The sequence below is a fragment of the Vombatus ursinus genome, unplaced genomic scaffold (assembly GCF_900497805.2).
Source record: "Vombatus ursinus unplaced genomic scaffold, bare-nosed wombat genome assembly UNPS02014861.1, whole genome shotgun sequence".
Lineage (NCBI taxonomy): Eukaryota > Metazoa > Chordata > Mammalia > Diprotodontia > Vombatidae > Vombatus > Vombatus ursinus.
Genome location: NW_020954639.1, coordinates 10,100,587 through 10,123,550, shown reverse-complemented (window position 1 = coordinate 10,123,550; position 22,964 = coordinate 10,100,587). Strand labels below are relative to the sequence as shown.

Below are 22,964 nucleotides of genomic sequence, written 5' to 3'. Positions count from 1 at the left end.
CCCTGCTTCAAATCCTACTTCTAGAATAAAAGCTTAAAAGGGATTTTTTTGGGTTCCCATTCTCAAACTGGAAGACTGAACCTTCACGCACTAAACAGTCTGAAAGGTCACATTTTCCATGGCTCATAAAGATTTTCCAAAAAAGGTTCTTTACCCCTGGTCTATGATCTTGTTTAAAATATTTCTGTAACTCTATTTCAGCATAATTGGTTTCCTTTGTAATACTATTTTATGCATTAAAAACATTGTTCCAAAAAGAGGTCCATGAGATGAAGAAGGTTAAGACCTCCTTGCTGTCCTGGTCAATAGGCCATCCTGTCACTGTGAAGTCGGAGTTCTGGGCAGTTTGGAGGCACGAGCCTATTAATTCTCCTCATCCTTCTACTCTTATTTGACAGCAGTTTTTAAATTTTTGCTGGAGTGCTTTTTCTCCCTACAGTTTTTCTCCCTGTACCACATGTAACGTTTGAATTAGTTGTCAGCTTGGGCTATAATTAAAGGGTGTCATAATAACAACTCACATTTATCATTTATAAAGCATGTTAAGAGTTTACTAATCGCTTTGATAAGCTGTTTAGGCTGTTTTTTCCATGAAACCTTTGGGAAAAGTTGTTATTCTATGAGTCATTCATTTAGAAATCCCGTAACAATCTCCCAATTCTACTTATCAATATGCAAATTCACAAAATTCAGACCTCTTTTTATTCAACACTTCCCTAAATGCCTGAACTTACCTTTATAATTTGCTTTGAAATGGGTAGCACCGCAAGATGCTACCACTTGGATGCTTCTGATGACTGATTTAGGGAAAGCCATAATCTAGACAGACTCCATATAGTTTTTGACACTGAGTACCTACAATGTACAAAAAGCATATTTATCCTTCTTGTCACCATTTATTTTTCCACGTAAAGACAAGATAATTTAGAGGAAGAAACCAAGTTCCTCTTTTAAAATTTAGTCTTCCTGTTGTATTTGTATGTCCACTAATGATCTCAAAAATAAAATTTCGGGCCACATTCAAACTTGAAACTCAATAAAGTCAGTTAAGCCCAAATAAAACTTTATAATGGAAAGTGTATAGAAGTGAAACAGGAAAAATTGATGGCATAATTCATTTCAAGCTCATAATTCCTGGGAGTAGGGATATTTAACATCTGCTACCCATAAAGGCTACAATAAAATTTTAGAAAATGAATGTAAAGATATTAATGAACAATCTGCCATCATGCCAAAAGAAAAGTAATTTGGTCTTACTAAAACAGAACAACAATACTTGATTTCAAAGTTTTAATAAAGTCACTAAATTTCAGTGTTTTTTGTCTCTCTTTATTTAAACACAAATACATTTACAGCATGCAGGTTAAATTAAAACTATATGGCGTCTTCCCCAAACCAATTATCTTTGAATGTATCTTCTTCACGCACTGAAATTAAGCCAATGTCTTCCACAGGTAGATTCACTCATGTCATCTCATGTCAAATTTAGAGTTACACACAGTAGCGAGTCAGTAATCTTAAATTATGCAAATAATTTAATTGATCACCATGAATAAATATTATTCTTTTATTTCACTGAGTTTTTCTTCTAAACCATTTAACAAGACAATTCAGAGGAACATAAAAATAAAATCCACTCCAAAAAAGGGATACTGCAAATTGAAATAGCATTGCGTCAGGGTCCTATTAGAGACTGAAAATGTTCATTTACAAAGAGTAAATGTTCTGTTCCATTGACCTACCGTAGCAGAACCAAAGAGCAGTTCCTTTTAAAAAATTTAGATGTAATTCTTGGTAAACTTTGCAAAAGGTTTAAAATTAGAAATTAAAAAATTATTAAGATATAAAAAGGTAATGTATATTTTTGAGCTACATGCTAGTTACAATTGCACTGTTACACAGCAATGCTCAGCACCGATACCCGTGATACTTTACTTACAGGAATGAAACTACCATAGACAGACAAAAGAGAAAAAAAAAATCTGCTTCATTTATGTATATTTCCAAGAAAACCAGTTTGCAGTCAGAAGTGAAATACAAATGTCTAAGCATATGCACCCATCAGGCAGGCAAGACAAAGGTGTTTTCAGTTAGAAAACTCTTATCTTCATCCCAAATGTTGCAGGATTTTCTTTCTTAGTAAAATTGCCTATCTTGCTGCACACAAAGATTTCATCTTGAATTTTGGAGTGCTTCTTTTTTGATCAGTCCTGAAAGCAAATATCAACTTTAAGGGCTACAAACCGCAACAGCAAAGATTTCTGGCTGTTAACAAAAAAATAAATAAATAAATTCACCCTTTAAATCAAAATTATTACAAAAACTGGAAATTACAGTAGTTAAGGAAATAGAAAAGTAAGCCAATTAGGGTCTGAAACTTCTGACAATGGCTCCAAATTTCACAATACAAATATTTGTATATAAAACTTTGCTTAAAAAGTTATTTTGCCACCAACGTCCTAATAAAGAACTTCAGAGTTCCTACAGTATTAGCTCCCAAACCCTGATTTTTCCCTAAATCCTGCTAAAAGCCCTAGAAGAAGCAAAGATTTGAGATCTCTTTTCCATATCATTGATATTACTTTTTAAATGAAATCGTTGATTCATTTTAATCCTCTGAGGAAGAACTGGGAGCAACAGGTTAAAAAGTCTAGATCTAATTACAAAATCATGGACTAAAGCCAACAAAAGAAACCATTTTATTTCATGAATATACTAGTGACTCTTGCAAACAAGGCAAAAAAGAAAAGATTCATTTAATATAAAAGGTTTGGAGTAAACATCCCAATATTTCTAGACTAAACCAGAAATAAATTATAGTGTACAACTCAAGTGTAGAACAATCTTAAAACACACCTCAGGGATGGGTGACCAAAATGAACTAATTCCTATTTTACGTGCATCAGTGTGTTTTACTTAATTATCTAGCTGTTTAAGCTACTTCACATTTTCTCAATTTCCAAATGCTAAATTTAGATCATTGATATATTACTGATAATGTGAGAATAAAAAATTAAATTTAGTTCTAGACCCTTCTAGTTCCTTTTGCTATGTTAGAGATGATAAATTAACTGTCAGATTTCTGTGCCAGCTAGTAGGCTAACCGGAATGAAGCAGGATATTTTCACCTCATCAAACTATATTGTGTATAGAATCAGGAACAACACATAAAAATGTTCCTTTGCCAAACCAACTCTCTTGTGTAAACTTAGGTTTACTTGTTAATATATAGTATTTAACTAAAAATAACCTGGCAACAGGCATTTCATCAGATTAAGAGTTAAGCAGCCTGGTTGAAACTGAAATGTCTAGTTATGCAGTTCCAAGATTTCAGTGCCCAAATGATTTTCAGAAGCACACTTCAGAAACCATACAAATAAATTTTAGCCCTGATGTCATTTCCAGGAGTCTTTAAGCGCTGCCCTGATACACACAGTGGGACACATAGTGTTATAAGGGGTAAAACAATATCAAATCTAAACTCCAACCTTGTTCCATGTTCCCTAAAACAAGAAAACACACACAAAAGAAGGAAGGTAACTTAAACTAAAATATTTTTTAAACCTGTAGAGTACATTCAACTTGGCACAGTGCAGGCTAAATTTAAGACATGAAAGACAAATCGTGTCATGAACAGGGCTACACTCTGAAATTACATGTCAATTTTCCAAGACGCCAAAATTGCACTCTAGTTTTGTTGAGAATCAGCAGAATTTGCAAGATGAGTTGGGTGGGAAATAGCTGTACAGGCCAGGTATAATTTATACATTTAAAAAAGTTATAATCCTATAATCCCTGGAGCGGAGAGATTATAGTCATGGAATGAGGCTCTCTCTGTTTGATAACAACACATCATCTTCAACAGCTGAAAGAGGGGAAAAAAAAGCAAAGAAAAATTAGTATTTCAATTTACAAATAATTCTTGATTTTCTGTTGTAATTATGAAGTGGGGTGATACAATTTCAAAACAGCTAGATTAAAATTTATGAATAATCTAATACTTTTTAAAGCTACATCAATAACCACCTTACTCACCAAACTTTAAAAAAAGACTTCTTCCATTTACCTCCATTTGAACATCATAGAAAGGGACACAAATAAGCTAATAAAAGCTAACTATTTTTTAAGTCTTTAGAATCACTGGAAAGAATAAACAATAGTTTCGAGTGGGCTGGCAAGGATAGCAGAGCAGAAATAAAAAGGTGGAGACAATAGAGCGCAAAAAGAGCAAAAGAAGAAAATGGGATGAAGAAAAAAGAGGGAGGAAAGAGATCCTCACAAAAGGGGAAAGAGGGAGACTGTTATCCACCATTCTCTCAGGTGCTATAGGGTTCCTCATCCAGGGAGAAGTGTTAAAATTAATTCACAGATAGCTTAGCAGTAATAGAATCAGTAATAACGATGATGATTGCCAGTGGGATTTTGAATTGTTTTTCTAGTAGAAGGAATCAATCTGAACTGTTCCAGTCACACTAGAATTTTTAAGATAAAATGATCTCAAGTTACTGTACAAAAACTTTCACAGCTTCTTTCTAGCCATTCTTTAGGATAGGGGGATGGAGTGGGGTAGGGTGGGTGTCTCCACTATACAGAACAAACAATAAAATGAACCCAGTATTTTAAAATAGTTTCTAGTGTTGCCAACATAGCTAAAGTATAGAGAGGGTTCTATCTCCCTCATGTGGCAAAACTGCTATTACACAGCACTTAAAAGTTCAAAATTCAAGTTAATTTAAGCACAATATTGTCCTTCTTCCACATTCTCAAGAAGGAGTGGTGCAGTTTATACATGGTAACACTGTAAGGGCCATCATCAAAAACTGACTGGCTGTTTTTAGTGCAAGCATCTCCACGGCTTCCTAAAGCCCAACCCAAACAGGAAGCAGAAACAATCTAAATTAACATACAGCTCATCTAAATTGGTATATGATTGGGACCAATAAGTAATGGCAAACAAACATCAGAACTGCTTGAAATTCAAATTCTAACTTCTACCCAGGTCAAGCAATGCCTCCTTTGTGGGGAATATGGACAGAACACAGACCTTGTCCAGGGAAGGCTGACTACAAAATGCTTGTTGAATTTTTCTGACCAAAGCAACTCATCTATCCATTTACTGGAGGGATTATGACTGGTAATGATGGGAGTCATCAAAGTGAAATCACATATTTGAGGCATTCATGATACGTCTGATGATATGTTTAAAAAAAAAAAAAGATTATGAAGGTATTATAAAGCAGAAAGGGGGGGGGGGGGGGGGGGGGGGGGGGGGAGTCAGGAGACAGGTTCTGATACCGGCTCTGCCAACTAACTGAATATCTAAAACTGTACGACTCTGGGCAAGTTAATTAACAACTCTGGGCTTCAGTTTCTTCATTTGTAAAAGAGACCAAATGATTTCAAAGATGGTCCAACTCAAAATTCTTTAACTGATTTTTCTAAAAAGATGAACCTCTATGCCATTTGGTTTTGTTTCCTACTGTAAATCAAACAATTATTAAGTGATTACTATGCACACAGCACAGCACCAGGTCCTGGTGGTAGATAAAAATAAAATATAATTGCTGCCCCCATGGACTTCACAACCTAATAATGGGCTACAACAAATGCATAAATTATAATGCAAAATGATGCACAAGCATGGAAACTGCAAATTGTATCCTATGTAAGGTCCAAGAAGAAGAGTGACAGAGGGAGGGGTGTGATTTATGAAAAAAGGCCCAGATACAGGACAGTATGAGACATATATGGGAGATGGTATGTAGTTCAGTTTGGGGGAAATGAAACACAGAGAGAATGAAATAGTATAAGACAAGGCTGGAAAGGTCGGGAATTTCCCATAATGGAAAAGGCTTTGAAGGTTAGGCTAAGGAGTTTGAACTTGATTGGGCAGGCAATAGGAAATCACTAGAGGGCTTTGAAAAGAGGAGAGATGGCTAATTTTCCCCACGTTCAGATCAGCTCTATCATCAACATGAAGGATGGTTTGAGGGAAAGAGGAATAGAATAGAGGTTACTGCAAATATTCAGATGTGATAATAGCTTCTGTGAAGTCAGAGGTAGTGGAAATAAAGAGGGCCATCTGAGAGATTATGGAGGTGGAACGGATACAACCTGACAAATGGCTGAATGTGCGGGAAAGGAAAAAGTCAAAATGGGGAGTGGGTTTTGGAGAAAAGATTAGAGGAGACAGCCTTCCCCTCAAGGACTACTTAATATAGAAAAGGAGTCTAAAACTGTAGAAAAATAACTGTCAGAAAAGTAAGATGATGGTAGCTGACTAAGAGAGGTTTTTAGGCAGAGTTCTGTGAGAAACTGGAGGAAACAGAAGGAAACAGAGATCACTTCTAGGTGGGTCCAGGACAGGAGCATCTGGGGCCTTCAATAACAGACTATGTATTTTTATATCATAAGTAACTGGTCATCATGAAATGTTTTCTGCTGCCCTTTTTTTGTCAATCACTAAATTATGTCAATTATTATTATATGTCATTCACATTATGTCAATCATTAAATTAACATCTAATTACTGATTACCTGGCCAGTACACAAAGTCTAAGTCAAAATTATAGCTATTACAGTAAAAATGTTTTTAAAAAATAATTTCTATAGCACATATGTGCCTCTAATAAAAATTCAAACTCATTTAGGAATCTTGATTCTATTAAGGCTTCAAAAAGCTATTTAAAACATTTCAAAATCAAGTATCTCAAATTTTTCTACTCTTCTTTGATCCCCAATGGGCATAGCATAAAAAAAAAATTCAGAAAATTTGCAAGTACAAACACTTACACTTTGTCTTGTCTGCCTCCACCACCACGAACTGCCACAGGCTGGCTATTCTGAGTAAACGCGCCTCCCCCACGAATTGCACTTGGATGAGTTGGAGAAGCAGCCGGATGCTGTCCAGGACGAATGGGCTTAGCTAAATAAAAGTAAAGAATGACTTTTGAACACCATTTATCACAATTTTTCAAGCAATTAAATCAGTATGATTTTTTTTCCCTCCATCAGCATATATCACAACGTCTTTTCTTGGGTGGTCTTTGTGTCTTTATGAGTTCAGGCTAAAAAAAAACTGGAGTTCTATGACTACGTCCAAAAAGTGCCCCAAATTAAAACAACAATCAGATAAGCTCTTCACATCCCCCTACACACTATTTTAGATTTTAAAAATAGATTAATACTACCTCAAAATCGACAGCATCAACTTCAGTATTTGAGCCCACACAGATGAAACCATAGTTCCTTGCAGTACTGAAGTAACATCAACTCCCTTTTCCTCCTCTCTGTCTGTTTGTGTAACAAGCAGACAGACAGACAGACACACTATTGTGCCAACAAAATATGCCACGGCTCCTCTGTGGGGTCCTTTTGAACAGCCTGCTGAGGCCTCTGTACACAAGGGTTTCCTGGGCTTGCACTCAAAGCCTCTTTGGCTTTTGCTTCAATGAACATGCAGATCTATATAAGGCTTTGGAGCTGGGTGATAAGGGAGTCAGTCACCTTTTCTAGTCCACACCCTATCCCAGTCCCTAAACTGGTTGTGCCCTCCTCCATATTTGTGTGTTTGTATGTAAGTATATATATACACACACACACACACAAGTACATCTTGCTGGGGGCCCTTCTTGAGGGGCAGGAACATTTGTCTTTTCTGTATTTCCAGTGCCTAGCACATAGTAGGCATTTAATGCTGTTTTACTGGTTGAATGATGAGAATATTTTAGAGGAGGAAAATACAAAATTTAGATCTTTCTCCTAGTAATGGTGATTATAGGTAGGTTATTAACTGATGCAGACTTTTAATAATAAAAAAGCAACTAATCTTCTTTAGAGATTAGAACATAACTAAACACAATCTAAAATGTCTACTGCAGAGGTAACATTCCAGCATGCCGCACGAACCCATGTTAAAATATAATTGTGGGAAATATTTAACAAAATAAAAATAAAATAGAACACAGATTATGTGGTTTTCTAAGTCAATGTGCAGCCCACAGGGATCTTTATGTATGGCTTAGTGGCCGCATTTCTCTTTGGGATTGATTCCACTCCTACTTTCAGTAGTTTACCAAAGCTGTAAGACGGATAACATAATGGAGTTCTTTAGAAGACATTAAACAGATAGGTAGATAAATGAAAAAAAGAAAAAGAAAGAAGAAAAAGAAAAAATTCTGCCCACTTTCTTTTACATCTGCAAGTAAGCTGTGCTGAAACTATGGCACTTTCACCCTCTCACCCCTTCCTGCCCACGCAATTCTTAGCCCCTGGTAATGTGGCTTCCCCCACCCCTTTCAAAAATGTCCCCTCCTGACTATCAAATCCAATGTCCTGTATTCATTGACCCTGGGAGCCTCCTTTATGACATGCTCAGCTCTCCCAGCTTTGTAGGACAGTGCACAGCACTGTTTCCTTCCTATTGCATTTTCTCTCTGCTGGGTCTTCTCCCTTTCCTGCACTTGAAAAGTGGGCATGTTTTGCAGTTCAGAACTGGACCCTCTTTTCCACCCCCTCACTTAAATGACTATGCAATTGAGAGGCAGCATTCCCCCATTTTGTGAGGTGCTACATTTCATTTTCCTAAGACTAGAGACTATAAGGGTGGTCTCTGTGTGGTTATGAAGTTTATGGCGGGGCAGGATCCCCCTCACTTAAAAAGTATTTATGAGAGGATAGGGAGGGGGAGAGTAATTAGCCTCTATGTCTATCTCCAGGATATTCAGAAGGGCCACAAAAGGTTTTCACTTTTAATACCCACCCTTAACTTATGGAAGTTAGTGTTTTGTTGGCACATACTTTCCAAATATGCTGCTTCTGAAGAGCAGATTTATTTACATTATGATGTAGCTTAAAGCTCATTTATTGATAGTTGTGAAAACAAAGCCTTAAGAAATCTTGGCATAAAAGAGGTCAGAAGAGGTGATAGACTAAATGCAGAATAAAACACACATTTTTGGATGTGGCCAATATGGGAATTTGTTTCGACTGTCTATACTCATTTGTTAGAAGAATTTTGTTTTTATTTTTTTCTTCCAATTGAAGGAGAAAAAATAAACTCGGGATATCATTAAGAAGGATGATGAATAAAAAATAGAATGAGAGCTTGAAAGTTGTACTGGTACACTCCCCTATTGTAAGACCTAAAGAAAAGCCCTCCATTAAGCTAGATGGATTCCCTATGGAGGAGTGAGGACCGAGACAAAAATCACATGGTAGGAAAAGGCAGGGGTAGGTTTCAATCATGCTATTTTGAAGGGAATTTCTAAACTGACGAAATTAAAGATCCAATCCACTGATTTATATATAAAGTCTGTTAGTGGAAAACACTGCAAAATTCACAAACTAAAGTAACCATCAAATAAATATATTTTTATTTTATTTCATTTAAATTGTTTTTAGAGAATTATGATTTCAAGAACTAACCATTCAGCAACACGAACAGAATACTGATTTAACCAATTCATAAAACAATATTTTTTTCATGCTGACAAGTCAAATCATTTAATTCCATAATAGGATCATAGAGATATAAGAGTGAAACGATCTTGCCTTGTTAAACAAAGCCTGATTTGCATTTGGCTTCACTTTTGTCATTTAGTATTCTAAATATTATGCACTTCTAGAATTTCTGATTCTGGTTTGTAGTTTTTCTATATACTACACAGTGCACTCTGACCAAAGACTATAAGCACAGAGAAATGCAGTTTATATTTGTAAATGGAAAAGCCTTTTGGCTAGTATTTTGAAGATTAAATAAAAGTCCAAAAATCTATTTCTCATGTAGTTTTAGAGCACACATAGCACATCTGAAATAAATCAAGTTAATATTTGTCTAAATGAAAGTCATTTGGTCTAAAACGAGAGTTCAAAACTCTTTTCCTCTCAGCAATGCAATGATCTAAGACAAAAGACTCATGATGGAAAATGCTATCCACATCGAGAGAAAGAACCTTGGAGTCTGAATGCAGATTGAAGTATACTATTTTCTCTTTTTTTCTGTTTTTTTTTTGTTTTTCTTTTCTTGTGGTTTTCCCCTTTTGTTCTGATTTTTCTTTCACAGCATGACTAATGTGGAAATATGTTTAATGTGATTATACATTTATAGCCTATATCAGACTGCATGCTGTCTTGAGGAAGGGGGAGAGGAGGGAGGGGAAAAAACTTAGAACTCAAAATATTATAAAAGTGAATGTTGAAAACAGAGAGAGAGAACAGTTTCAGAGGAAAAAAAAAAAACAAGCTCTTATCCACGTTCTACTCACCAATCTGTGCAGAATGTCCCCTCCTGGCCATGTTCTTTGACCTGACTGCTTCCTTAATCCGATCGACTTCTTGCTGATACCGTTTACGATCCCGGGAGGCATTTTCTTTGGCTTCTTTCAGAGCCGACTCCAAAGCTTTAACTCTCTCAGCTGTAGCTCTAAGTCGTTTTTCCAATTTTGGAAGCTCACAGCGAAGATCTGCATTATCACGTACCAACTGAGGGTAAGTCAAAGCGAATGATTTACTCTTTAGAATATTAACCAACCATATTCACTTACAAGGTAAATACCTATTTTCTGGCATTTTTGCTTTTAACACATACAACCTGCTCCAGCTCTTCCTCCAGAGAAAGGGGAAATGGACATGGGCATAGTTGAAGACATACATTTCTCCCCAAAGCAGCTGCAGGTGTAGGAGGAAGAGCCCTTTGGCTGTGAGGTCTGAAGAACTGAGCCGAAACCCCAGATCTACCACTTGCTGGTGACTTTTTCCCAGTCAGCTGAACTCAACTACTCATTTATCCCCAATATAAAACATACAGAGAGGAAGCATGGCAAAATGGACAGAAAGCTGGCCTCGGCTGATGCCTGGGACAAATCCTGTGTGACCGTAGCCAGGTTCCTTAGCCTCTCAGGGCTTGAGGCTACTCTTTCAGACTGGGCTGCTGAGCAAGTGCAGGTTGGCAATGGAAGGGAGAGCTTCCTCACTGGGCGTTCTCCACACCAATGAAATTACAGGTCAGGTTTAAAAGAAAAAAACTAGCAAAAATAATCCCAAATGACACAATTCTTAGCTATACAAATGACATTTGCGTTATTAAACTAACACTATCTCATTCAGTTCACATTTTTACTGAGGAACTATCTTGTGCAAATCTTGGTAAAATTGGAAAGAATTACTGATCAGGCAACTAGGGGTTGGGGCAGGGGAAGGGAAACTGAGAATGGAGGATCCATCAATGCTTACTAAACTTCAAGAACCTGCAGAGGCTATACAATTACATGGTTTCGTTAGTCTGCTTCTCAGGGAGGGAGACTCCTAACAAAAGATCCCTATCCATTAGCCTCCTCTCCTCTCCTCCTCTAAAGTTCTTGGGAGTTTGTTTGTATACTGCAGTTAACAGAAAAAACTCAGGGTCTGAAAATATGTCTCACGGAATTCTAGACCACAGGGACTGGAAAGCCTCTGAATGACAGACAAAAATATAAAAGCCTTTCAAGTAACTGGCATTTCTACAAGTCATTTTATCTCCATTTTATTACCTGTTTGTGCACTTTAGTGAGCTGCTCAAGATTATTCTCAAGAAAGGAGATCTTCTGTTTTTGGGCAGCACTACCTCCAGTATCATCAGAATCAATCTCTGCACTCTGAGAACAAAGAGATAATGAATCACATCAGTATTTAAACATATAAAATTATTTAAGAAAACTAAGAAAAACTAAAGGCATAAAAGTGAAATTTACACATAAAATTAAAGGGCCAATACAAGAATTTCAAGGATGTTAAATTACCTTTTTAACTCTCGTGGCTAGGTCTTGAACAAAGAGCTTCCGAAGGTTGTGTAAAGTCTGAAGTTCTTTTGCCTTGAATGAAAAACATTTTTATAACTTAATATTTCATATTTTGGATAAGTGTAAAATCCAAAATTTTAAATCCTCTTACCACTGTCTCTTCTAAACCCTTCAGGTCTTGCCTTGCTTGTTCTCTCCTGTCTTGCATGACACTAAAAATAAGGAATAAAAAATATGTACATATAGCTATGCATGTAAACGTACCAATTTTATCTTCTGGTTCAACAAAACCTGGCTTTATGTAACAGGAAGAGAGGAAAAAAAAATCTTTCATCCAATAGAAGCTAGATTGTTAGAGTGAATTAGAAATTTTTGTTGAAAATCTTACATGTATAATTTGTTTGACGCTCAAGACTCTTACTTATGGGATATATAGAACACTATTTCCACAGAAAAGTGAAATGCTTCAATGGTGGAAAGAGGTAAAATTATTTGTTTGAAGTGTGCACAAAAAGAGATAACAACTGGTACTGATTTAAGTGTTTGTGAATCAAAATGATGGTTGTGGAATGAGGTGGTTAACTGGCAGTTAAGCAGATATTAAAATTATCAGAGAATTAGAATATGATAAATATTACTTTGCACTAAAACCACACTAAACATAAACTGAAGTTTCTTTTGAGGAATCAGAAAGCACTCCAGGATCTTACATGCCTTAGGGTATTTATTGTGACTAGTCATGGTTGCATAGTAGCATAGACACATGAGATATGGGTGACTGGGGTTGAGTCTGTCATTATGACCATACTCTAGAAGTTGCTTTTAAAATAATCTCTGATATCAGCTAGTCTGTTCTCTTATAAGACAGAGAAGCAAGAAAACTGTAGGGTTAGTTATGTGAGCTTTTCTAGATCACAAACCGTTAGTTCCAAAGGAACCTAACTGACTTAAGAATAATCAAGCCTTTACTACACTTGCTACCCAGTGAATTGTTAAATAAACAGAAACATCTCTCCTTAATGATTCACACCTGGTAGCAGCCAGCTAAAACAATGGCATCAGCAGGCAAGTGGGGCAGGTCCATCTTGCTTACTAGTTGTATGCATTAAAGACAAGTTCCAGCCACCTGCATTCAGGCGACCTCATTTTGCCTACAGCCTTATGTTGGGCCCAGCTTCTCCTCATTACTCCAATTCAGTCTCCTATTTTAGATTTTGCTAAAATTCTCACTCACGTAAGTTCATGTAGTTTCCTGCTTTTTTCTTGATCTGTAGCTTTCAACTTCTCGTGTTCAACTCTCAGGCGTTCCTGCTCCAGCATCATTTTCTGATTCTGACTATTGAAAAACAAAAGGCATAAGTAATATTAGCTTTATAAAATGTGTCAAAATAGACTCAGAAAAGTGTTAAGACTTTTCAAAGTTTCAGTTTTCACAGTCAAGTTTTTCCTAATATCTAAACTAAGATTTCTCTTTTACTACGAAGCTCCATGTTAAAAAAAAAAAGCCAAATATTATCATTCACACAACTGATCTTTTTTGACATAACTAATACTGTTTTATACACAGACTTGCATAAACGGTAATATGTAAGGACAATAGTTCCTACATACTTTACTTTTGCTTGTTTGTAATTTCAAATAATTTTTTTATTTCTATTGTCTCAAGATTTTTCTTAAGACTTTTAAAAAAAGAAAAGTAAGTAAATTCCACCACTCCATTTTAAAATGAAAAACAACTTAAAAGTTTCAAAATTTTTCACTCAGAGCTTATGTTTCAATCAGAAATGTGTATTTTTTAGGAAAATATCCTACCTGCAGTTTTGATTTCTGCATTTGTGTAATGATTCAAAATTCAAAGAAAATGTTACAAATACCTGTATCTATCTGTGTTTACTTATATAAAGATTATCCTACTTTTCCCCACTGAATCTCTCCCAAATATACTTTTGTTGAAATTAAATTGTAAATGTATAAGCGAATGTATTAAAATAAAAAATCAAACACTTACTCTTGAAGATCAGTAATAAGCTTTTCTTTCGCATCAACTTCATCTCTCAGACTACTAATTTGTTTTTGATGAGTTTCTCTATGGCTTTGTATCTGTTGTTCAACAGCTTGCTAAAACAGTTTTTTTAAACAAACAAACAAAAAAGGTCAAAAATGAACACTGATGTATCAAAAATTAAGATCGTAACATAAAAATGAGCTTACCTTAACTTCATTTGCAGTCTGAACTTTATTTAGATGCTCCTTTTCCATTTCATGGACTTTCTCTGGGCAGGGGAAAGGAAAAGAACAGCATGTTTCTAATACAGGTTATAGAAAATATGGCCCATTTCTCTGCAGCAATAATTGTCAACCCCCAAACCCTTTCAATTATTCACATCCTAAATGGCAAATCTTGCCTCACATCATTAGCAGTTAGTAAAACCACAATGTTTGTTGACATATTGAATTCCTAAATTATTACTGTTACTTTATATACAAAATCCCTTGAAATTCAAACAGTTCCCTTCCTGCTCCTGGGAAGGCTGAGAGGGGACAGCTCTGAGAATTATTTATTCCTAGAATGCAGCAGTAGGCCTTGGGTGCAGATGTGACAGGAAGACTCTATAGGAAACTGGACAGTTTACAATTCCTTATGACCCAGGTCTTCAATGTGACTTCATTGTTATGCATGAAGTAGTTTCCCAGATTAGTCTTATACCTATTAAAATGTAATTTCAAAAAACCAAGTCCCTATCTCTACTACCTTTCATTAGTAAAAATAAAAGTTGGCTGAAAGGAAGAATCAACATGGATGATTTCTGAAAGGCTGGTAATACAAAAATCAAAATCGCTAACTTGGCTTTGCTTAGGCAGTGGAGAAAAATGCAATATTCAAAGGTGATTGAAATGAGCAATGAAATTTCTGGGGTTCCAGTTTGTTAGCATGAAGGGAATAGCCCCACAATACACATGTATAATTCAAAATTCAAGAAATATACCCACTGGAAAATAAGAAATTAACATACCTTGTGCTCGCAGCTGGACTAATTCTTCATTAAGGGAGTCCACAGATTCTTCCAACTGCCTTTTCTTTTGCTCAACATTCTGAAGGTATTCAGTCAATGACTTGATTTTTGCTTCATGCTTTCAAAGAAAAAATATATTTGGAGTAATCTGAAGTGGGGAAAAAAATCTCAACCACTTTGGTGGCAAAAGAATCTTATAAATAAAATAAATCTCATAAAAAAATCAGAGTCCAGGCAATTAATGTTTTCAAATATATGATAAAATCATGAGACATACGTTTTTGGACATGGCCAATGAGGGAATTTGTTCTGCTAGGCTAGTAGTATTTGCTGTTGAGGGCTTTCTTTTCTTTTCTTCTTTTTGATTGTTCATTGCAGGCAGGGGTAGCAAGAGATAATAAAAACTTTTAAAAATAAATAAATGTTAAAGAAAATAAATATACAGCAAACTACAAAGTCCCCGATTTAAAATCTTTAAGAACTTAGCCAATGTGTCAACTGGAAAACAGTAGTCTTGAAGGGAGGGCAATGATAGTGGTATTTCTATGCTTTCCCCCATTTAACTTTATTCCATATAATTTTTCTGTATGCCTTACACATTCTATTCCTGAGAAGTCACCCTACAGTACGGCATAATTTTCTGACAATGGTTCCACATCACTGGTTGTTAATTTTACTAGTTTACTGTGATCCTCAAGACCCTTTCTTACCCTTAAGCATTCTGTTTAATAAGAACAAGAAAAGGGACACATTAAGATTTTAGGCATTGTTTGCAGCAGGTTCGCATCTCAATATATTACCAAAGCAACTATTTCAAACCTCCTCCACATACCTCTGTCTCCTTCCTTAACATCTCCTGTTGATGACCCCGCCACTTGTTTTACTGACACGGCTACCACCTTGAAAGCTTTGAATCCTCTTTCTCCTTCCTTCCTGTTTCAGAAGATGAGGGTGTCCTTCTTGCCAAGCCATCCCTCCATGTGTGTCCTTGCTCCTTCTATTCATCCCCTCTGCTTTTCCCATCTTCAACCTGTCCCCTTCTAGTACTGCTGCATCAGAATGACAGAACAACTTCAGAGCTGGAAACTCTGTGGCCGTCCAATGCAATCCCTCTACAGTCTGCTGCAGTGTACACACAGCCTGTACTCCGGGGAAGTCTCCTTCTGCACTGGTACATTTTCAGGAAGCTCTTCCTGACACGTGCAGCTTCCACCCGCTGCTCCTAGCTCTGCCTTTCGGGGCCAAGCAGAGCAAGGCCTAGCCTTTTCCAGACAAAAGCTCTTCAACGGAAGGCATCACCTTCTCCCCCCACCCCCCTTCTGCTTCAGGGTAAATGTTACTGGGTGCTCCAAATGATCCTAATATGGCATGATTGCCCTTCTCTAAGTGCTACTCAGCTTATCAATGTCATTTCTATACTGTAGCACCTGGAACTGAATGTGCCATTCCAGATGTGACCAGCCCATAATAAAGTGGCATTCTTATCTGTAGTTATAGGTTTCTTAATAAGTATATTTTTCTTAATATAAGTATATATAATATATATAACATATATTACATATACATATATAAGTATATTTTTCTTAAGAACATATTTTTCTTAATATAAGTATATATCACATATATAATATTATATATATATTACTTACACACACACACAAAGTACATGTTTCTTAACAAAGAACAGACTGGCTTTTACAGTTACTATATCACAACGCTGAAGCACACTGAGGCTGTTGTTCACTAAAAACCCCAATTTTATTGATGGATTGTCATCTAGCCAGCTCTTGTCATCTTGCACATGTGAAGTTGATTTTTTCAACAAATGTAAATCTTTACCCTTCTTTATCACATCATCTTATTCAATTTAGCCTGTCAAAATCTTTTTCAATCTCAGTCATTCACTGTGTTAGTTATTCCTCCTATCTTCACATCAGCTGCAAATTTGATCACCATGTCATATATGCCAATATCCACGTCACTGATTAAAATGGTAAAAAGCACAGAACCGAGCACAAATTCCCAGGTCCTGCCACTGGAGATCTCCTTCCAGACTGACAACAAAACACGAACCATTACTGATTAACTGCTCTGACTGTATATTTAGAATCAGTTTTGTATCCTCCTAAATGTATTTTCATTTCACTTTTATTTCTCCTATTTCCCACAAGAATGGCATTCTCTTAATTTTTGAAAGAAAGCAGGGACATTGGCCCGTGTCAAATCCTCCAACAACTGGACTCATCTCTGACCTTTCCAGGATCACTCTAAGCAGCCCAGCAACCCCATCCGCAGTTCTTTCAGTTCCTGAAGGTGTTCATCTGGGTCAGATGAACATTAAGGGTATCTTGCTGCTCTATTTCTTATTGGTAGTATCTTGGTTATCAGCTCCGAATTAACCATTTTTTCTTTCATATTTCTAAATTTGTTCTCATTAGCAAAGAAAACAAAATATGAATGGAGTCACTTTGCCTCTTCTGTCATCAATTATCACTCCCTCCTCCCCAAGCAGCAGCCCTACCCCTTCTTTAAGTCTTTTTTCCCTGAATGCAGCTAAAGAGCTCTTTTTTGTTTTCAGCCCCCCAGCCTTGGCTTCTTCTGAGCTTGAGCCCTCCTTAGAGGATTTCTGCATGATCACTCCCAAACTTTTGCATTCATCCTATTAGCTTCTTTTCCTTCCCTCTTTCAATGTTTTTTAAAAATCTAAACTGACTGGTGAGTTCCCTGTGCATATTCGGATTATCAGCACTGTTTCTTTTTTTCATATCTTTATAATTTAATTGTTGAGAGTGTCTTATCCCTTCTGGGCTAACTTTACTCTAGAGTTGTAAGAAACCTCAGTGGCATTCTACCGATACCCAGGAAAGAGAACTTTTTATCACAGGATCCTAACCATCCTTCCTTTTAAAATCTCTCCCCCAAAGTCAAGATTCATCACATGACTCTATCTTCTTAACATGCAATGCTATTCCACCCACACCAACCTCAATTCTTTCTCGTATGCCCTTTCCGAGGCACATTCCAGTCCTCGGTATCACTGCCTTCAGTTCTGGAGATACTGATGAGGTCACACACTCCCTGTCGGCACTAGAAAATCTAGGGTTGTTATTGTTTTTGCTTTGCACTTGTACTCTGGACGTTTGTGTACATACAAATCTGATGTCATGGATTTCATCACTAGCTCCCAGGATGTTTTTTTTCCTAGATGGATTAAGAGATTGAAGCCTTAGGAGACCACCGTATTTTAGCGAGCGAGAGGAAGAAGAGCAGTCAAAAGACAAAGAATGATCAGAGAAGTAGGAGAACTCAAGACAATGCTGGTCTCCATTTGGATTGTTCTATAATCCCCTCAAACTCAAGACATCTAAAGCTGAACTCAAATTCTCTTGTTAAGACTTGGCCTTTCTGTTATCTGTAAGGATCAAATTCTCAAGACTAATTTTTTGACACCTGCTCTTCTTGGATCCCTCAGATCCAAGGAACTGGCAGGTTGTGCTGATTTTATTTCAACAATCTCTCTCACACCTACCTGGTCCTTTCTAACCCTACATAGCTCAGGTTCACCTAACAGATTTTGGGCTGGTTCAAGCCTTAGAGACTATTCAGTCTAACACTGTAGTTTGACAGATGAGAAAAATGAGGCCCAAAAAGATTAACTAACTTAACTCAAAGTCATACAGTAACTGGCATGATCAGAATTTGAACCCAGGTCTTGTGACTCCAAATCCAACACTACATTATACTACAATGACTCTTATAACAGATTCTTCTCCTTTTCTCCCCCCTTCCATTTAACAGTTTTATTCCAAGGTTCATTTCTTAGTACCAGAAGACAATGGTTATTTTAATCAACTTAAGTTGGCAATGATGAGTCAGAACAGAAATTCTTCAATTAACTGGGTTGCTAGGAATAACAGAAGAGTTCATCTAATATTTATACAATGTTATGAAATGAAGTATAAGATAGATACACCGAGGTTCTTTGGTGTATCGTGAAAGGGAAATTTTTCTGCAATATGTCAAAGGGAAATTTTAATTAGCTACAGCTATTGTGGAAGTTATACACACTGTATATATACCGTACTGATTAACTATATACCCTTTCAACACTATACATGGTGTCCCAAAATTTTTAATGTAGTTCAGTTTTAGCCTTTAAAATGCACTAAGACTTCTAGGACATACTGTATGTCAATTTAGATTCATTAACCTACCACTAAGACTCAACTGCTCCAACTACCATATCATTAGTAAATTAAATTGCTGCTTACTTGAATCTTATGGGGAGACAATACTTGTTTTCTTTTGATACAGGGACATTTTGACCATGACATATCCCATTTGTATTCCTTTACAAACAAAGGTCTAAATTAACAAGGTGCCATTTCTTGCCAACAGCAATCTTTATTTAAAAGCTCTAGATCAAGAGAAATCATAAGGGATTTATTAAAGTTGAACTGTTTATATTGCTACATGGAAAGATGATATTTGTAACTTATGAGACCTTTCTCAGTATTAGAGTAGTTGGAGGGAATATATATATATAGACAGAGGGCAAAGGGTGAGTTGAATATGAAGGGATGATATCTAAAAAGTAAATTTAAGGGGTAAGAGAGGATTGTACTGGGAGAAGGAGAAAGGAAGAGGTACAATGGGGTAAATTATCTCACATAAAAGAGACAGGAAAAAGCTTTTTACAGGGGAAGAGGTGAGGGGGAATGAGTGAATCTTACTCTCATCAGAATTGGCTCAGAAAGGGAATAAAATACACACTCATTTGGGTATGGAAATCCATCTTACCCTACAGGAAAATATAGGGGAAGGGGATAAGAGAGGGGGGAAATGATAGAAGGGAGGGCCAACTGGGGGAGGGGGTAATCAGAAGCAAACACTTTTGAGGAGGGACAGGGTCAAAGGAGACAAGACAATAAACGGCGCCAGAGACAGGATGGAGGGAAGTACAGTAGTCTTTCACAACTGACTATTATGGAAATGTTTTGCATGACTACACATGTACAACCCATATCAAATTGCTGGCCTCCTCAATGAGGGTGGATGGGGAGGGAAGAAAGGAAAGAATGTGGAATTCAAAGTTTTAAAAAATGAATGTTAAAAATTGTTTTTATGGGATAGCTAGGTGGCACAGTGGATAGAGCACTGGTCCTGAAGTCAGGAGGACCTGAGTTCAAATCCAGCCTCAGACCAGACAATTCATACTTAACTCCGTGAGTGACCCTGGGCAAGTCACTTAACCCGAATTGCCTCACCAAAAAAAAAAAAAATTTGTTTTTACAAGCAACTGGGAAATAAGATATATAGGCAATGGGGTATAGAAATCTTTCCTGCCCTACAGGAAAATAGAAGGGGAGGGGGATAAGAGAAGGGAGGGCAGATTGGGGGAAGGGATAGTCAGAATTCACACTGTCTTAGGGTTGGAGGAAGGGAGAGATGGGGAAAAAAATCTGGAATTCAAAATCTTGTGGAAGTGAATATTCAAAACTAAAAATAAATTAATTAAAAAAAGAACTGATAAAAAAAATAAAAGTTCTAGAGCAGGGCTGGGGAACCTGTAGCCTCAAGGCCACATGTGGCCTTTTAGGTCCTCAAGTGTTGCCTTTTAACTGAATCCAAACTTTACAGAACAAATTTTCTCAAAGGGGGCTGAGGGAGTAGAGATTGAGATAAAAACTATTCCGCATCAAACCTTGTATACCACATTATTTGTTCTCTAAGATAATGTTGAAGATCACTTAAATTTAACAGGTCTGTTTACACATTCTGTACAATTTCATAAACAAATTTAAATGAAAAAATATGCCAAATAAAAATAAAATTTAGAATTATTGTATTGAATTAAGTTGTATATGGCTTAATAAAGTTGTTTATACTACTTCAAAGACTAACAACCCTGATTGTATACTAAAGCGCATCATACTATGTTTCTGAAATTGATCTGTTTTAATGTGAAATTGCATCACAATTACAATCACACTTAAGATTGCATCGTATTCATTAAAGTCAATCACACTTTGCCTTCAATACTACCTAGAATCAGTATAATGATCCAAATACTACTAGACTGGATCAATATTAAGTGCCAATTCATAGTATAGTCTCCCATCTTTGTCACTCTGCATTAAAATTTCACATTTGTGTTTTAGTTTTAACAAACATGCTTCAAATAGAATAATAATTTAGGTAATATTTCCAACTACAATAAAATAAATTTCCAACTACAGCCTACTTCCTCCTCAAGTATGAAAATATCAGTGCTAACACAGTTGTTATGTTTCAGGCTTCACAATTTAAATCCATTCTTCTATTGGCACCCAGAGCTCTGATGTGAAATAAACCAAAATAGTTGACTACTTATTCACTTTAAGAGTCCTATGAAGATAGCTTCACGCAATTTTAGAATAACTATGCTTCAGGTGACATGCAGTATGCCTAGACACAGTTCATTTTCAACTTCTCAACATTTGGTTTAGAACATGTGTTTGATGTGTACTCAAGTCAAGCCCTGCCAGAAGGCCAGACATTTCTGATTTATCTTGGAGTGTTCCTGAAGTCATTCTACTTCTTTTGTAAATTTTATAGACAATCCCAACACAGAAGGCTTTGCTTTAGAAAATATAATCATACAGTGACATGCCATTAACAAAACTTCCAGTTTCCTGAAACTCAGTTTCTTTCTCCTTTCAAATGGTTACTTCTCATGAATGAATGAATAATAAGAGCTGTAGAAACTGAAAGGCAATAGTGGCTTTGACTTTCTAACACATCTTCTCGAATACATTTTTTTCCATTCCCATCAGGTCAGAAGCTGAATTTATTGGCTAATTTGGATCAAAGTAGAGGCCAATGGAACTTTTCTCTCCTCTTCTGTTGATTTCACAGACTGATAGAAGGAACTTAATCCTGCACATTCAAGACATTTGGGGCAGACAGAAACCTGTCCAGTAAATTCAAAGCTAGGGAAAAATGTCAAAGGCAAAACACCAAGGCTCTAAAGTAAAAAGGTCTTTCACTTTTAAATTCCTCAGTTTTGCAGTCACCCAAAGGCCACAATTATGTGCAAATTCAATCAGGTTCAAGCCACAGACCCTTGCTGACATCTGCACTACTATTCCAACAGAACATTCAGCTGGCTGCAGCAGTTTCTGAACTTCAGTTGTTGCTCTGTTCCCTCACCTTGTGCTCTCTATCTTGGGCCTGTCCTCACCTCAACCCAAAGAAATTAGTTTAAATAACTGGAAAGTCCACGGGAGAAAAGAGAGGGTGGGAGGAGAGAGAAGATGGGGGACAGCGGGAGACATCTGGGCTGCATCCGGTGCACTGAGCTGCTTAAACAGGTCTTCCTGCCTCCAATCTCTGTTGTCAAATTCTCTTCACACTGTTCCTAAGGTAATTTCCTGATGAACGACAGTGATCATGGAACTTGTCTGCTCACTCAGTGGTTCCCATTCTTTAACAAAGTATAAACTCCTAAGTTTGGCATCTGAGACCATTCACAATCTGGTTCTCACCTGCTCTTCAGCTTCCTTCCACACCACTTTCATCCATGTAACCTCTTTTCAGTCAAACCAAACTGTTGACCTTTCACCAATGCCCTCCTGCCCATTTCCATCTGCACTATCAAAGAGGGAATGGTCTCCCCTCACATTTTCAAACTGAAATAGTTTTCTTTCTTCAAGGTCCAACTTAAGTTTATCTTCTCTATGAAACCCCTCCTGATCCTCCCAGCACCAAGTGTTCATTCCCTTCTCAAATCTCTCCTACCCCACTGTCTGACTTTCTTGTATTTGTCTCTCAGCTCACATTTGTTATTCATCTCATTCCCACCTCACACCCTCAAAACCAGACATTGTTTCTTTATCTTCTGAGTCCCCAGAGTGCCTAGCATTGGTTTACTGCACATGTTAAGTGTCCGAGGGATGAAGTGAATTGAAATGAATTCCTGAACAATGTGCTAGGTGGTCTCATTTCAATCACTCTTCATTCTCCAGAATGGATGAACAGGTATACAGCCAGGATTCCTAGATCTTACTCTTAGTAGCCTTTTCTTTTTGGAAGTGAAAAAATTCTCTAGGGAGGATGAATTATATTGAATGACAGGTGTAACCTACTCAGAACCATCATATTATTTTGTAATGTCACACTGAGAAAATAAAAA

At 36.7% G+C, this 22,964-nt stretch overlaps 1 protein-coding gene and 1 pseudogene across 1 annotated transcript in view; both read right to left on the bottom strand.

Annotated features, from left to right (window-relative positions):
* Positions 1–1,307: 1,307 nt before the first annotated feature.
* Positions 1,308–22,964, bottom strand: part of KIF5B (kinesin family member 5B) — a 71,909-nt gene continuing 50,252 nt past the window's right edge. Inside the window, exons 17-26 of the mRNA XM_027841521.1 lie at positions 14,792–14,909; positions 13,989–14,050; positions 13,786–13,895; positions 13,012–13,113; positions 11,929–11,989; positions 11,778–11,849; positions 11,529–11,633; positions 10,266–10,482; positions 6,793–6,925; positions 1,308–3,865 (exon numbers count right to left, since the gene is read on the bottom strand). Of these exons, the coding sequence (XP_027697322.1) occupies positions 3,859–3,865; positions 6,793–6,925; positions 10,266–10,482; positions 11,529–11,633; positions 11,778–11,849; positions 11,929–11,989; positions 13,012–13,113; positions 13,786–13,895; positions 13,989–14,050; positions 14,792–14,909 (987 nt within the window). The 3' untranslated portion in view covers positions 1,308–3,858. The remainder of the gene's footprint in view (positions 3,866–6,792; positions 6,926–10,265; positions 10,483–11,528; positions 11,634–11,777; positions 11,850–11,928; positions 11,990–13,011; positions 13,114–13,785; positions 13,896–13,988; positions 14,051–14,791; positions 14,910–22,964) is intronic.
* On the bottom strand, positions 20,731–22,906 carry LOC114027457 (annotated as a pseudogene).